At 37.7% G+C, this 18,264-nt stretch overlaps 1 protein-coding gene across 2 annotated transcripts; it reads left to right on the top strand.

Annotated features, from left to right (window-relative positions):
* Window positions 1-4,888: 4,888 nt before the first annotated feature.
* On the top strand, window positions 4,889-8,150 carry LOC126790123 (protein indeterminate-domain 4, chloroplastic-like). 2 transcript variants are annotated; one of them, XM_050516264.1, is made up of 3 exons: window positions 4,889-5,351; window positions 5,531-5,927; window positions 6,756-8,150. In XM_050516264.1, the coding sequence occupies exons 1-3, from the start codon at window positions 5,174-5,176 to the stop codon at window positions 7,972-7,974; spliced, it is 1,794 nt and encodes a 597-aa protein (XP_050372221.1). In that variant the 5' UTR covers window positions 4,889-5,173; the 3' UTR covers window positions 7,975-8,150. The 2 variants fall into 2 exon arrangements, with proteins under 2 accessions (XP_050372221.1, XP_050372220.1); XM_050516263.1 differs by having other exon boundaries at window positions 5,528-5,927.
* Window positions 8,151-18,264: the final 10,114 nt, after the last annotated feature.

Genomic DNA, 18,264 nt, shown 5'->3' with positions numbered 1-18,264 from the left:
ACACAGAAAGATCAGAAATGATTGCAAGTTAGAACTGGTTAGCCTAAGCAGCTAAAGTAGTACTGGTACAATCATCATATCACCACCGTAATAATATATTCTATCCTGTTGAAGAAGAAAGCTAGCTATGGTTTCGTCACGATCTGATAACTTTCATTTTCGGCTTCCTTGTAAATTTTATGTCAATGATGACTTCGACATCTCCACGGTCTCCACCGTAGGCCACAGGGAATCCTTACAAAGCGCAACAATTCCTTCTCTTAAGATAAACGCGACCCCACAACAGTTGCACATTTTAATTTACCCATTTCTGTTAAATAACTCGTTTATAATTTTCTTGCTATTATTTTCATGCATTATGAATCCATTAACATCTAGTTGAATTTTGATGGCTCGGTGCAAAATAACTCTGCGACATGAGATTTCATTATCAGAGGTTCTAATGGCCAACATTTATGTGCTGCTACCTTAAATCTCAGATGCGCATCTGTTCCTATTGCTGAAGATTTGGCTTTAAGAAATAGTTTGGATGCGGCATTGCAAAACGGTTTCAACGAGTTGGAGGTCGAGGGTGACTCAAAGCTTGTGTTGGATGATGTCAATGGATATACTCAAAATCCTTGGAGGATTCTCAAAACGGTGAAGGAAATTCGTTCTTAGCGTCAAAAATTTATGCATATTAGCTTTAAACATATTTATAGAGAGGCAAATTATGTAGTTGATGCAATTTCCAATCTTCGACATTCCTCCCCAAATTATTGGGTGGAGGGAGTACCAAGAGAGGTGTCAAGAACTCTTCTCTTCGACTTGTAAACTCAAGTTGCCCTATAGGCTTCTCTCTCTAATGAATTTTCTTTCATAAAGAAAAACATCTAGTTGATTTGTTTCGAGTGGATTCAAATGAATTAGAGAAACATTCACGTAGAGATTTATAATTAAAACACCTCAAATAATTGACAGGGAAAATTGAATATTAATTTAACTGGAAAAAGAATATTCATACTGAGTCATGACAATCAAAGAAAATCTTGTTTAGTTTTTATTTATTTGCAACTAAACATGTCTGTATATATCTTATTAATTTGGAATGTGGGTTGTTATCACTGTTATTGGCTGATATATTATTCAAAATTTGGTGTGGACTGTGGTCCTTGAAATTTTTAACAAATTTTGTATCATGTGAACTCATCAGTATAATATCCAAAATGAAGCTAAATATTCTAACAAATTGCAGAAGACGTGATCCTGAAACTTGCCAAAGATGCTAGCGTACAGATGTGCCTCTCAGGAACGGTTGAAAGAGAAAGCCAAACATATGTTTATAAAATTATTTTACTCCCTCTCCCTAATACTATTTCATATTCAATTCACCCGGAAAACGATATCTCGGTTTAAAAAAAAACAAGCTTTCCTCCTACGCACTCAAAATCTACTGAACTGGTTTTCTTAATTACTACACTGAAACTACCCCAAATAATTATCTGGTTTAGTTATTGCGAAATTATATATTAGGCCATTAGGGCAAACTGTTTGTCTGTTTGGTTTGTCAGCATTGAGATTGTTAGGGTTTAATTAACTAAGCTTTAACTTAATTTGTTTGATATGGTTATAATAGTGTTCCATATTTATGTAGACTTTCTTACTTATCAATATATTGTGACGATATTGTTGTTTTTTGTTTTTAAAAAGGAGCAATAAACAAATAACTGGTGTCCGGGCATCTGATCTTTTGGGTGTACTGATCGATGACTTTAATTAATATCAATTATCAAACTGCCAAATACACCTGCAACAAAAACCCTAGAAATTGGATTACTGGATTCACACAAGGCAAAAACCTTTGAAACCTTAAAATCAGTACGTACTTCTGTGCACAACTCTGCTTACAGAGAAATAATTCTAAGTTAAAAACTGTATTCACATTCCAAACCAAATGCATGTCGACGATCTCACATAAATGGATCTGTATCCATAATTGCCCGTACCAAAGATCAATAACAGTATCATATCCATGTGTAATTATGTGCTGACAAATAATTTTCTACTATATGTTAGTGTATTATTCATTCATGTATGGTGCTACATAGCTGGACTTATATTTTTTGTGGTTAGACAAAGAATCAAATTGACTAGAAATGACCTAAGAGTCTATACCAGCTCTCTCCTACTAACTGTGCCAAGAATAGCGAAGATTTTGACTCAAGCAAATCATGTTCGTCCATGTCTAAAAGAGAAATTAAGAAAGGTGTTTGGTCCCATTGAGACATATATATACTAGCTATATTTATATGGGATATCCTACCTTCTATTCTAAAATGACATTTAGGGTCACCCAGCGCCCTCCTTGACGACCACTGGTCATCAAGTTTCTTGTATTTTATTATCAATCATATATCTATATTAATGTAGACAATAATGTTCAAATTATTCGTGTATAAATGAATGTGTTCCTAAGGCCCCATACATGTGTGTATTGTTGAAATTGTACATTATTACATAAAGGCAATAAAGGACATTATTATCGGATTACGTTTAAAGAATTATAAACATATATGATTATCGATCCTGAAGAAGTTGACAGAGGAATACCAAAGAAGCTAGAATTTCAAAACTCACAAGCCAACAATGTGTAGTATTGTCCATATCGATCCCGTGAAATACATAAAACACTAAAGAGAAGCTAGTAAAGACGTACGTATCCTTACCTTCGCTGATGGGTAAGACAGCAACAAGCTAAATCTGAATGAAGCTTCCTTTGCATGCAGGTAACAACAATTCTACTCTCAAATCAAAATGGAAAGCATCCATATTACAAGAAAAGTTCTTATTCTGCAGCTTTAACCCTTTTGATTTATATAAATGTCTTCTATTATAATCTTGTACATCACCGGATATCTCTTTCACACAGAGCCTGGTTCCCGCACATACTGTCCAGAGAGACCACGCAGTTGTGGAGTTATGCGAAAAATGGACGATTATTGAGTAAACAACATGAGAACTGTAGTCATACTTAACATTTTTTTTATGTAAACGACAGTGAAAAAGAAAAACGAAATATTCATCTATCGGAAGCAGAAATTAAAATTCCCCAAATTATCTCTTCCGAATGAACTAAAATGCATCAGTATCCGTCATAAAATAACATGTTTAGTTCATTAATTCACGTGCATGCTACTAAACGTGCAGAGGCACTACTTAACTGGGAGAAAAAGAACATTTTCTGGCCTTTGCCGGTGAAAATATAAAGTATCCTATAGTCACGTACACTACTGCTAAAATCAAAACGACACAATATCCAGCTTTAGATTTTGACAATAACTGATGATATTTCCTTGTTTTCTAAGAAATTGGGTACGGGAGGTCTAGCCATAAACTCTGTGTATCCAAATTTAGCCATCTTTGAACATCATAAATTAAGATTAATATATAGTATATATGAGTCCACAGAACCGACAGATAAACAAAAAGTTAAGGTAAGAAAACTTCTCTCTTTATTTATGAGCAGTGGCTGCTTTCGTGTTTAAGTACATATATTCAAGTTTAAGACACTGGATGAAGCTTTACGTCTTACTCATAATCGGAACAGCACGTCTAGATCGATAATTACCTTCCTCGATCTGTTACGGGAAAGGTTCTTTCATGTAGTATTCAAGCTATAAATTTGTACTCATAGATGATATAGACACATGAAACTTCATGAAGACCGATAATTAACTGTACGTGTCACCAAAGAAACTTCCCTAGATCTGCCGTACGTACGTAAATCTATTGTTCTCCGGTATGTAGTAGGTAGGACTCATGTTGTATTCCAACTATTAATATTTTTAGCTGAATTGGTTGTTCAAACTTCAGTAATTAACCACTGAGTTTTCAGGAAACTAATAAAATTAACGACGTACCGGTCATTTGCATATATTGGCAGTGATCGAATTATTATATTCATTATCATTATGTTCAATTAGCAGGTAGATGCAGTCTAAATATCAATTAATATTGATATCCGGCAACTTACTGAGATTAAATAAGAAATAATTGATCCTCTCAAACAGAAACGGAGTACATATATACAATTATTTTACTGAAAACGAGTGCACAAATAATTTGCCATGACAATTACTTCCTAATTCAGGGTTGATGAATTGATGATCGATCTGATTCTGAGTCTCACATCGATCTGTCATTCGATCAATGTATCAACTTCGTTTAATTTTAAAATGCATGTTGGGTAATTAAGGAGTGTCTCGATCAAGCACCTCGCGCAGAATATTCTGTGATATGCATGAAGTTTTTTTTGGTATATATCTCGTAATATAATTTCTAAATGGGAAAGCATTCATCTTCAAAAAAAAAATTCGATACATCTAAAAGATCTTCCGCGCCAATTTGGAAAACGTGGCTTCCATATAGGAAGAACACCCGTATGGAAGCAGTGCCATGAATTTGTAGTACTTGAACTCTAGAAGCGCACCGCCGCACCCTATGTTTTTTTTTAAAGATGCATGTTGGTTGATCTTGATGATGATGAGTTGGAAGAAGGGTGAGGATGATATGATATATGATAGGCAGAGACGCAGGGTGAGGAAAGTGAGCTAGGGTTGTCTTGACGCGCCAGTACAAGATACGAAATAGGAGAAGGAGATACATGGGGAAAGAGGGCAAGGCCTACAATGCTGGATTCTACTGCTTACTTCTACTGCAACTGTTCACCACCCTACTCATTTCTACTGTTTGTGGCCCCAAACACGCGCCGCATAACGACACGACCGGCTGCTAGAAAAATTTTACAGTGAGAAATTGAGAATCAAAACCACTATGTCTTCAGTATATGTAGTTATGTACCCCATAACCCCATTATATATATATTCATTTAAAAACAAGATATTTGAGCAAGACCTCTTCCTTTCTACATATTGACTCTAGCTATTCTCTTTCTCTCTCCTCTTTCTCTTCATCTCTTGTTCTTCTTCATTTCCGGATTGTAGCGGTCTCCGAAGATACTTAATTATTTCCTCTCGATTATTCGAAGCATATTTGTTTTTCTCAATCTGCCTAGTTCAGACTACGTCGCGTTTCTTTTTCGCAATTTTTTCTACTAAATTAGCTAGCTAGGTCTCAAGGAGTGTGAGTTGAACAGTATAGTTGAGGAATTAGATTGTCTCTCGAGTATATATAGATGGCGGCTGCCTCTTCATCGTTGGCCTTCTTTGGGAGTAATAGCAGAGAAGAAAATCAGAACCAGCTGATGCCTTCGCTACAACAACCACCGCCAGCTTCCTCAACTGCTCCAGTTTCTACCACTACACCCACTGCACCTCCTCCAAAGAAAAGAAGAAATCAGCCTGGAAATCCAAGCAAGTATCTCTATCTCTCTATTCGATTCACACACATCATCAATTCCCATTCATTCATTCAGATATAAAAAAAAAAGGGAAACCCTAGATGGGTCTCGATTTCTTTGAATCTACTCGTTTACCTAATTTGAGTGATATAAATAGTGAGTAATAGCTAGGTTTTTCATGTTTGATAGCAGATCCAGATGCGGAGGTCATAGCCCTATCTCCCAAGACCTTAATGGCAACAAACAGGTTCATATGTGAGGTATGCAACAAAGGTTTCCAAAGGGAGCAGAATCTACAGCTCCACAGAAGAGGACACAACCTGCCTTGGAAGTTAAAGCAGAAGAGTAACAAAGAGCCCAAGCGTAAGGTCTATCTGTGCCCGGAACCCACCTGTGTCCACCACGACCCCTCTCGAGCCCTCGGAGACCTAACCGGAATCAAAAAGCACTTCTCTCGAAAGCACGGCGAGAAAAAGTGGAAGTGCGAGAAGTGCTCCAAGAGGTATGCTGTTCAGTCAGATTGGAAGGCTCATTCTAAGACTTGCGGCACTCGGGAGTACCGCTGCGACTGTGGTACTCTCTTCTCCAGGTACGTACTTATTTAGTTACTACCGATCTTATTAATTTCACATAAACTTATTAATTTATGAATGATTTCTGATTCTGGAAAACAAATTTTTTCTGTTTACACGTGAGTAATAAATAGTCTCTGTTAAACTGAAACGGCTGGAAGATGGTTTTAAAAGGGAAATCAAATTTTTACGGGGAGAAGGGGAAATCAAGCTGATCTTTTACCTCGAAAACACCATCTCTTTAATCTTTTTGGCTACTCACGTGTATTTGTACACAAATGAAAGCGAAACGGGGAGCATATATATTGATTAGCTAGCACTGCTTTGGTCTCATATGAGTTGGATTATTGGATATATTTCTATGTGTGTTGTTACTGGGTTTTTGTTCTCTTCTGGATTGGCTTCATGTAAGCAGAGTCCTTTCCAGGTACTCATTTCCATAAGATTGAACATGCATGTAGTCCATGGGACCAAAGCTTAGATGCTCTCTCTTCTTTCTCTCTCGCTCTACGAGCTATTACTGGTAATTGATTGACAGATTCTTAACTGGTCCAGCTCCGTATTTCGATCAGCTAGCTACCTATAGTAGCATCAATTCATAGTTATTCTATAATTTCATTTTAGCTAAAAGGCTAATGATTAGAATGGTGAGGTATTCTCATATGATTAGAAAATTAGAATCATGATTGCTGAAATATTCTCTGTGCAATTAAAAATATAGACTATTCGTAGGCTTTGTATGTAATGTAGGAAATTCGGGGAATATGTTTCCGATCTGACAGATCAGTATCTTACATTGTTCAATTACATTGTTCGTCTGTGATGATAAATTACATGATATATAGGCGGGACAGTTTCATCACGCATAGGGCCTTCTGCGACGCTCTAGCGCAAGAGAGTGCAAGGCATCCTTCAAGCTTAAGTGCCATGGCTACTAGTTCTCATCTTTATCCAGGAAACAACCAAATGATGAGCTTAGGCCTATCCCAAATGGGTGGTTCCTCCCTCCCACCTAATAATATGCTAAGGCTAGGGACTGCTGGTGGCGCTGCGAAATTCGAGCACCTCATGAATCCGTCCTCATTCGGTCAAGCGCAGCCTCTGCCTAATTCCTCGGCTAGTTTTTTCAATCAAGGGTTTCAGGATCAGCAACAATCTCTGAATGGACCATTTGCTTCTAACAAGTCGTTACATGGGCTAATGCAACTTCCTGATCTCCAAAGCAACACTCCTAGTAACAACTCGCCGTCATCAACTACTACTGCTGCTGGTAGTCTCTTTAACCTCGGCTTCTTTTCGAATAATAATTCTGATCATCATCAGTTTAGTGATGGAAATGGTAGCAGCCAAGGGACGACGCTCTTTCCGAATGGTATGACTGATCATATTGGCCCGGGGCTACCATCTAGCCTCTTTGGGAATTCCTTACAACATGAAAACTTGAATGGTGCACATATGTCTGCCACCGCTTTGCTTCAGAAAGCCGCTCAAATGGGCTCAACTACGAGCACCGAAAACTCATCTTTGCTTAGAGGATTAGCCGGAAGTACTTCCTCAAGTACAAGAGCAGGAGCGAAATCCATTTCTGGTCGTCAACTGGTCTCTTCTAATTCTAATGTCGGTGGTGTCAGCTTTAGCCGCGAGAGCAGTAGCGGTGGTGAACATGATCAACACATGAGATCACAGCAGCAGCAGGTGGAGGATGAAAACCATCATCTTCAGGGATTAATCATGAACTCTCTTGCCAACGGAAACAGCTCCGGGGCTTCCATATTCGGATCAGGTGTGGATCATCATAACAACTTTGGTGCTCATGCGTTTACGAATGGCAATACTACTAGGGTTTCCCTAATGGATCAGCAGCAGCAAAACAGCGCAAACTTCAGCAACGTGGATGAGGCGAAATTAACCTTGGATTTCCTTGGCGTCGGAGGAATTGTTAGAAACATGGGTGTTAGTGGTGGATATGACCGCCGTGGCATGAATATGAGCTCTTTAGACCCGGAGTTGAAGTCATCGCAGCAGCCAAGTCAAGCTTATGGAGGCACTAATGCTCTGCTATGAGACTAATTAATTATGTTTATATATACAGATGAGACCGATGCATGCCTGTTCAATTGATATGTAGGGTCGAGTAAAGTACTCGCTGGTTAAACTAGTGTCTTGACACCCAAGTCTTAGGGTTTCGTTTATTTCTTTCTACATGTGCAAGCCTTAAGGTTTACACTTGATCCACTTAATTCCTGTACGTACTCAGTTTTATATCCTTTGGTCTGATAAACATCCCGTCCAAGTTTTATTCTTGGTGTTGATAAATTATTTCAAATAATGAAATGCAAAAATATATCTAAATTACTTCGAACTACTTATGTGAATATATCTAATTAATTAATCAACTATCTGTCTATCATGGACTTTCAGATATCGTATGGTACTCGATCGCATGTGCTTGTAAATTATGATTTGCTAAACGTATGACTGGTATGAGGTTAATTAGCCATGTTGTGATTAAATAGAATCAGAATGTCACTCGAGAACCTTCACGAATGAATACGTTCGAACGGAATAGACAAGCGAATATTTAATTTCTTATTGTCTAGGTTTATGAAATCCCAACTAATAATTTAGAATCGCATGCATCAAGATCGATCGATCAAAGAAATATGAATGATTCTTTTTCAGACAGGGAGAGAGAAAGAGACTCTCCACGCGACGAATTATGTCCACCCCACCCCACATAAACTATGATATTTCATACCCTTATTATAACTTCATAAGATATGAAGGAGAAGATCGAATTGTTAGGCTACCTAATACCTAACCCTACTGGCTGCTGCTAATATAATTTGCTTGGTTTGACAATTAATTAGTTTAATTGGCGCTTTCTACACAGATATTCGTTTCAACATTCTAGCTAATTCCCTTTAACATGGTCTACGTACGTTGACGTTATTTTATTCAACTGGACTGCTCCTGATCGATTACCTATATATTGTTACGGAATCGAACCAGAAAGTAATTTTAATTTCATTGATTTTCTCAAGCATATGCATGTGTTTTGTTGTTGGGTTCAGGTCCGGACTGAGGGAGCTGGCAATACCAGTTATATATATTTCTCTTAATCTCAGGCAGCTGCATATGCAGAGAGTCAGGAGAAAATGATATATATGGAATCGATCGAGTATAGATAGCTAGCATATGCATAAATTTTCTTATTGTAATTATTAGGAAATTGATATGGGGCTGTCTACTATTGTCGTAATTGTTGTCTCTTCTATCCTTAGTGGAATCATCACCCCGTGACCTGCAAGTGTGGGATACTTTTCATTTTCCTTTTCCTTTCAAATTTTGAATTTCTCTTGCAGTTTTGAACAGAATGTAACCCTTTTTTTAAAAATGATCATGTTGAATATACACAAATATACTGATATGCATTTATATATATATATGAGGAAATGCATGTAATCGATAAATTAAGGGTCTTTTACGTACGATATTAGATAGCTTGAAGGATGAAACAGTTCTGGAGAGGAAAATGTATGGTACATTAATCACTGATAAAAAAATCGATCCTCATTTGCCATATGGTGTTGTGGTGTACATACGTAGAATCCTGTTGTGTCCAAAAAGTGGGTCCATAGACATTAGGAACCACGTACTTGTAAACATCTAACTTCAATATATAGATCTATCACAGATCCTGATATAAAGTTTCGGCTATATATGTTCAGCCAGATGAGATCTATTAGAAACTAAGATTTTTTTTTTGGCAAACTATTAGAAACTAAGTCCTTTCAATATAATTCTTACATTATGCATGTCGATCTTTTACTTTTAATAATAAAACCACATAATCAGCTGAAGCATCTGTCATATACACCAAGAGGAAATTTCGTGATCACAAAATCCCAGTCGTGAAATCTAGCCCATGCCCCAGATCAATTGCATGAGATCGATGTTCTGATGAAATCTTCGATCATTCACAATGGCTTAGTTTGCGGTACAAAGTACAAACACGGCAAAACACGTACAGATGCATTAATGCATGAAAGTTTCAAGCAGTCAACCTAATCGATCAACGAAATCGGGAGAGAAAAATGTTTCAAGGAAATGTCAACAAGTTTTATATCTAGTTATCTTACGTTATCAAGTGGAAATCTGCATTAATATATGTATACCAGATATTGCGGAACTTCTGGATCATATTGTGCTAACTGCAAATGTCGTAGTAAATTACAAAAGGAAAAAAATAATGGGATCTTGTCTATACGCTAAGGCCTTCATGGTCGGGGGAGTTTAGGCTTCAAACTTTGTCTCATATTAGTACAGAGACTTAACGTACTGCGTCTGTATATATCTCTCTCTCCAGCACAGGCTTATGGTAAAATACACACACACGGTACAGATGAGGAAAATAAATGAAACCACACGTACAAGGCTCTGTTATAAACTTATAAATAATAGTACGTACGACGTCTTTTCGATCATCCTGGCTCCCTAGCTAGTCACACGCATTGCCAAGCTAAACTGAACTTCGACTCCAAATTAGGCTTGTCAACGAGTCAGTGTCGAGTGTCGAGTTAAAGTGTTTTGCATGTCATAAATATAAATTCAAACTTAACCTATTTAATAATCATGTTACAAATTTAAACTCAAACCACTACGCTCTAACTGAATCATAACTGTCACCCGGTCAAAGCTATGTTTCGATATGCCAACACGTCCGAATACAGAAAAACGTTTTAACATGACTCAAATAAAATAATTATTAGTATTATAAATAAACTCATTTGCAAATATGAATATGACAGTATATAATGTAGCAACTCATATATAAGTATCATTTTTACTATTTATACACTTACACAACCCACTATATCATATACATATCATAGTTCAGTCTTTTAAGATAAAGCGTAATTATGAATCACCGCTAAAGGTAGACTCGTCATAGTGAGATGTACTCACCTTATTTTCCAAAACGTAATTTTCACAATACCAAAAGTAAATCCTTCATTTGTTTTGTCGATCACCTAGTTGTATAAAAAGTGGTTAGAAACGTTACGTAAAACGTCAAATGCCGAATATGTACTAATGTTTACTGTTCAGCTTTTTACGGTGTTCACGGAATCACTGTTCACGCGCCGCCGCACGTGGCGGTCACGCGCCACCCACAGTTGTAGCGTGTAGAGCTCACGCGTCGCCCAAACCGGCGCTCGTGGCTTGCCTACCGCCGCTCCAAACTCTCTCATTTCCTCTCATCCTCCTTCCAAGGCCTACTGCCGCCCCTGCACCACTCCACACGCCCTCACACGCCGCCACAGACGGCGGCACGAACACTTCGTCCTCCTCCTCCAAAACTTCACAAAACCACCACAAATTCCACACAACATGTACATCAATCGAATTAAAGCATTTCCATACCTAGATTGGACCTAGAACTGCCGGGAAGTCACCAAGAAACGCTTGAATACCGACGAAAGTTGAATTCGTGAAGGGTGAGGTGACGGCGCTATTTGGCTCCAATTTGCTTGCATATGGCTTCAGCGATGAGGATCGGCGACGATGAGCTAGTCCCCGTTCTTTGGTCTCGCCGGCGACGAAGCTTGGACGGCGGTGGAATCGCAAAATCCTTAAGTTGTCGAGCGAGCTTCACGGCGGCGAGGGGAGGTGTTTCGAGCTCAAGGGCCACTGCTGAGGACCGCGCGATGTCTGTGGGGCTGGCGGTGGGGGTCACGGAGGCCGGAGACGCAAATTGATAGAACGTTTATTAAAACGTTTATAATAAACTCTGTAAAAATCATCGTTAGTATAAAATAAGCAGGGATCGTTTTTTCCGGGGAATTGAATAGAATTCTAAACTTTTAGTGTTAACAAATAATGGGAGGTTTGAGATTAATTATTAACTACTAAAATAAAACCTAAATTACTATTTACATGATCGACTTCTCTTTAACAAAGTTAAACCAAAATTTACTATTACACCACATAATTACAAGTTTAAACCTATCATGCATTCTAATTCAACCAATTACATACTTTTTAGACACCAATATAATTAGAGCCTTATGGGATCATCTAATAATGAAATATTTCAATTAACATTTAGATTGACTTAGGGCCTAATCTAAATTTGCATGCAATCGAATTCAATAACACTTAGAGTATAAATTAAACAAGATTACATTTAAGCACCAAATATTTGTTGGAGACATGTTTCATGTGTGGCGTCACCCACCATGGTTTCACATGCAAGTTTCCAGAATTTTTACCACTTTTAATAAACACAAACCGAACTTACTTAGGGCATGATTCGATTTGTGTCAATATGGTTGATGAATCTTGCACTCAAACACAATCTTAGAGACTGCATCCAAGCACTAAATTGATATGCACATATCTGAAAATTATCTAAAAGTATGAGAAAGATGATTTGAACACAACAATAGAAATAGAAACTTCAATAATTATAAGAACATAAATTCGGTTTAGTCTAAAAAAATATCAAATACAATCTGAAAATTTTAAAACAAATACAAAACCAATATTTTCACATAAACAACAACTTACAATCTTCATAAACAAAGAATTGTAGATTAACAAAAATAGACGAAGCCATGGAGATGAATTGCGAGAATCACATGTTGTAGGAACCTTAGAGGTACAGCTGCAATAAGTGAAACTCGGTGGAGATGATGATGGTTTTGGGGTGGATGGCTTGGCTAATTTGTGAGGGAAGTTTATGGTAGTGTTTTGGTAGAATTTTGGCTCTTGAATGCTAATGAGAAGTCATGATATTTGAGAGGTGAAGTCATGTATATATAGAGGAAAGATTGAGGGTTTGAAATTGCTTCTTTCTTCCTATAATAATGTCATGCTATAATCTCTTAAATCATGCCATGTTTTATTCCCTAAAACATGTCATGCTTTAATCTCTAAAACATGTCATGTTTTATTCCTTAAAACATGCCATGTTTTAATCCCTAAAACATGTCATGCTTTAATCCCTAAAACATGTCATGTTTTATGCCTTTAATGGTCATTTTCTATTTAATTGTTGCATGACTTGGCTCCACCTTTTTTTCTTTAATTATCTCTCTTCAATCCAATTTGAAAATAAGAAAATAAAATCATAAGTAAGAGATAATTAGTTTTAAAACCTAACAAGGATTCCTAGTCAAACTAGGACTCTAAACCAATTATGCGTTTTTAACTCATGTAAGCACAAAAATGCATCCAATACCGCTCAAGACTTTTACTACGACTTAATGACTCAATAGTACAACAATAAGGGCTAAGCAAAATACAAATTGAGGTAAAAACATGATAAGAACGTCGCACAAAATGCTCATATCAAGATCGCCGGAGGTGATTTGAGAGAGAGAAAGGGTCGGGGCGAGAGAGAGGGAAGGCTGCGGGGGAAGGAGAGAGAGAGAGAGATAGAGGGGTTTCTGTTTTAGCAAACCTTAATTCCCTAAAATCTCATTTTTATACTTTTTCGAAATATAGAAACTAATTTCCGTCGCTAATCAGTTTCACATACTACGTCCGATTAGAACGCATGACTTGTCCACGTATTCGTATTGACGTGCTCTACAATTTCCGTGAATGAAGTTTTTAGAAACGAACGACGAAAATTGAAGTCAACTTCCAAGTCACAAAATGTAACGTTTTTCCAATTTAAATTTCCGAAGACAATTCCGTGTCGTTTTGACATCGTCGTGATTTATTCAATTTCCAAGTTTAATTAATTTCCAAGCATTCATATAATTTGAACCCGAAAATTCGGGTTATTACATCATGTATATCAATACAGTGTCAAAAACGAATATAGAGAAATAGTATAGATATTTGTGGATGGTTGATTTAGGGTTTCCAGCAATTTGGGAATTTGGGAATGATTTGGGGGATTGAATCGAAGAGTATAGAAAAAGAGAGTAGGTGATATGCAGAGGGCTCTCGTTGAAGATCAGTGGGTTTAGAGTTAGAGAGAAAGAGAGAGAGTAGTCTGGTCGGCGAAATGACAGAGAAGGAGAGAGAGTATGGGTTCAGTTTAGGGTTAAGAGATCTGTATGGGTTTCTCGACTGATATACCATGAAGCCCAGCGACGCAAATAATCCAATCTTGTTGCTTAAGCCTTTTTAAAAATTTCATTCGCAAAATTTTGGGAGGAGACTTGTATGCGCCTTTCTTTCAGACTAAGGTGACGAGACTGTCGTCGCTTCAGTAATACTCACATAATCACTGATTTTAACACAATCTCGTGACATTTTTAATGTCAATGTTTATGAGACATTCATTCATGAGTATATGATCGCCAGTACAATATTGTTTGGTGAAGTCGTAGATGCAAAATATAAATTTGCTGAATTTCATTCACTAATACATTCATTCATATGCCAAATGAAAATAACGTCATTTGACCGTTTGATAGTCGAGAAAACCGAAAAAATAGACTTTGACCGTCGCCTTCCGAAAATTTTCCTCAGCAACGGATAGGAGACGGTAGAAGAAAATGAGCACGGGATCAAAAATATGGAAACCTTGGCACTCGAAAATCCCTGTAAGTGGGGTCCATCCATAAGACATGTAAGCGGTGTTTTCGTTTTTTTCAACGATCGGACAACCAAACGACGCCCATTTCGGTCCAAATTTTAACCATCTACATTATTCTAGGTACATAACACATCTAAAGGTCAATTTTTCCAACGGATGTCAACTCCAAATAGCACCTTCAAGAAATAACAACTTCTTTATTGACAGAGTACAAATGTTATGCAACATAAGTGTAACGACCCTAAAATTTCAAGCCTAAAAACTCAAAATTTCAAAGTCGTTAGAACACCAAAACAATCTCAATGAAATCGAAATCATTTAACGTGCACAGCGGATCATCACTGAGTTCTCAATACAACTCAGAAAACCAATTATTACAAACCAAACATATAATTCAACATTATATCAATTGGAAATGTATAATCCTCACAAGATAGTCACACCAAATCCTCACGCATGCTGGAGATAAATAACTTCAAGTCCTCTGAGCGGTCCGTCAATTTCCGCTAATCCACACCTGCGGAGTTATCCACTACACCATCGAATTGGTGCACCGGGATTGTAAACACAAACCCGGTAAGCTTTACAGCTCGTATGAGTAAAATGAAAATATATAACTCGCATATTAATATATACGAAAATCCACAAATCAAACAAATATAAATGCACTCATGAGTCAGTGGACGGCCCATCTGATTGTCCCAAAGAAAAAGAAGCGCTCATGAGAAATTAAGTAACCCTTCTGGTTACCCAAATGCATTTATAATGCGGGTACCAAGAACGCTGGTACACATCTGTTACCCCTCTCGTAATACACCGCCGATATTGGATAGCCACCCGCTACCCAACATCCAAAACAATCTGAGTACCCATGAGCAGATAACCACCCGTTACCTCACATGCAGTACTAAGGCAGACATACTAGAGCTCTAACTGTATCGTAACTTTCGCCCAGCCAAAGGCTAGGTTCCGACTTGCCAAACACGTACAATAATCTCACATCATATTGTACCAAATCACGTCCGAAGACCAATCAACATTTTAACAATCTCAATGTTAAAATCACGTACAATAATCTCACATCATATTGTACCAAAAATCATGTCCGAAGACAAATCAACATTTTAACAATCTCAATGTTAAAATCACGTACAATAATCTCACATCATATTGTACCAAAAATCATGTCCGAAGACAAATCAACATTTTAACAATCTCAATGTTAAAATCACGTACAATAATCTCACATCATATTGTACAAATCAAATTCACATGCTCGATATTTAAATCTCGTCATCGAAATGACATAAATCACGATAAAATCATAACAGTATATTATATAGCAAACTATATATATATGTACATATTTACCATTTATACAATATATATATAATCCATTATATCATATACGTGTCATATTTCATAAACACGTCCGAAGACAAAAACTCTTCCGAAGACAAAACTCGTCCGAAGACAAAACATTTTAACAAACTCATGTTAAAACCACGTACAATAATCACACCTCATATTGTACAAAAATTAAATCACATGCTCAATATTTAATTCTCGTCATTCGAAATGACCAATTCCAATGAATTCATAACAGTATATAATATAGCAAACTATATATATATGTACTTATTACCATTTATACGATATATATGTAATCCACTATATTGTATACGTGTCGTAATTCAATCTTAAAAACTCTTGTAAAATCTTGAATCACCGCAAGGGTAGATTCGTAAATAAGTGAGATTTTACTCACCTTATCGACTCGAGCGTAATTCCACAATTCCCGATGATAATTCATTTTCTCGATTTAACGATCACGTTGAAAAGATAAGAAAAGCATTTAGAATCGTTTCGTAAACCTTTAAATGCCGAAACAGTAATAATCGGATACTGTTCAGCAATTTTCGGTTTTACAAAGTTACTGTTCAGGGTGACTGTTCACTGTTACTATTCACGGTTACTGTACAAATATACCATTAATACGTATTTTTGTACGTATAAGTATTATATACGTATTTCTGTACGTATAAATACTATATACATATTTCGGTACGTATAAATATTATATACGTATTTCTGTACGTATAAATATTAATACGTATTTATGTACGTATAAATATTAATACGTATTTTTATACGTATACGTACTATTTAAATGTAAATACACTTCAGTAAATAAAATTTACTAATTACCTTTTACAAATTACTTTTTTACATTTATTGAAAGTAATTTATATTTACATTTACCGAAGGTAAAATTTAATTACATTTACCGTAGTAAATAAAATTTACATTTACAATTAAGTAAATTACCAAAATACCCCCTATCGGAAAACACTGTCACACCGCCGCACGTGGCGGTGCGTGGGGTACACGCGCCACCCGTCGGCAGGCTGCGCGTGGGATGCACTCGCCGACGCCACCCGCGGCGCGTGTCACGCCACCGCCGCCCCAAAATGATCCTCCTTCCTCCCTCCTTCCTTCCCTCTGTCTCATGCCCCCTCCAGGCCACCCCACGCCCTCGCACGCGCCGCCTAAGGCAGCGGTGCTCAACCCTCACCTACCCTTCCGATCTTCCTCCCAAAAACCATCCGATTCAACCCAAAATCATCACACAATCGTCACACAACATCTCAACATGATTTAAACGCAACCTTACCTAGATCGGAGTCCAAATCGCGTTGGAAACGATAGAGTTGTCGACAAGCTTCTCGCAGGATCTTCAATCGTCGATCCGGCTCCTTGGCGGCGAAACGATGCACGGGGTGCTTGTGGGTGGCGGCTGAAGGTCTCTCGATGTCCCTGGAGATGGCGGTGGAGGTCACGGCGGCTTGGAGGCAGAGAGTGAGGCGCGAGGCAGAGGGAGACTCGGGGAACGAGTGAAGCTCTCGACGGCGAGGCAGGGCGCCGCAAGCTCGGTGTCGCGTGCAGGGGATCTTGCGAGGCCGTAGGGAGCGGCGGTGCTAGCCACGAAGGGCTGAGGTCGGAGATCGGGGATGGAGAGTGACTTGAGAGAGAGAGAAGGTTTCGGGGAGAGAGAGAGAACCGAGGGAGGCGGGGGAGAGAGGAACGAAAGGGTTTCCAATTATGGAAACCCTAACTGAAAATATTTCCTTTTATACCCCCTCTCAAAATCGGAAACTAACTTCCGTCATTAATAACTTTTACCTCCGACGTCCGATTCGAACGTGTCACATACTCACGAACTCGTATCGCCGAGCTCTACAACTTTCGTGAAGAAAGTTTTTGCAATTGAGCGACGGAATGAAAGTCGATATATACGTCACGGAAATGTAACGTTTTTCTAATTAAACGTTTCTGAGAACGTTTCCGTTTTCGTTTCGTAGTAAAGCAAACAATCACATTCGTTTTAAATAAAATTCGCAATTTTATAGAATCCAAATCAACTAATATTGTTTGAAATTTAGGGTTATTACAATAAGAGGCTACTTAAGTTTTCAATTAGCAAAGTAAGTCTTTTGGACTAATTGACCGTTAGATGTCAAATATACGTATATTATGGTTCACAGTTAAAATTTAGGATGGAAATAATGTTGTTTGGCCATCTGATCATCGATAAAACCTTAAAAAGTGGACTTTAACCGCACAAATATCCTTTGATTGCCACTTTCTGAAAATCTTCCTCAGCGACGGATATGAGACAGTAGTCGGAAATGACCACGGGGTCTAGAATATGGCAATCCCGCCCCACGAAAAAGACTACGGAAGTGGGCTCTACCATTGGGCATATAAGTGGTAGATGAAAAAAAACACTTAAACCA

This window comes from Argentina anserina, chromosome 4, assembly GCF_933775445.1.
Source record: "Argentina anserina chromosome 4, drPotAnse1.1, whole genome shotgun sequence".
In the NCBI taxonomy this organism is placed as follows: Eukaryota; Viridiplantae; Streptophyta; class Magnoliopsida; order Rosales; family Rosaceae; genus Argentina; species Argentina anserina.
This window is presented reverse-complemented; position numbering and strand designations above follow the sequence as displayed.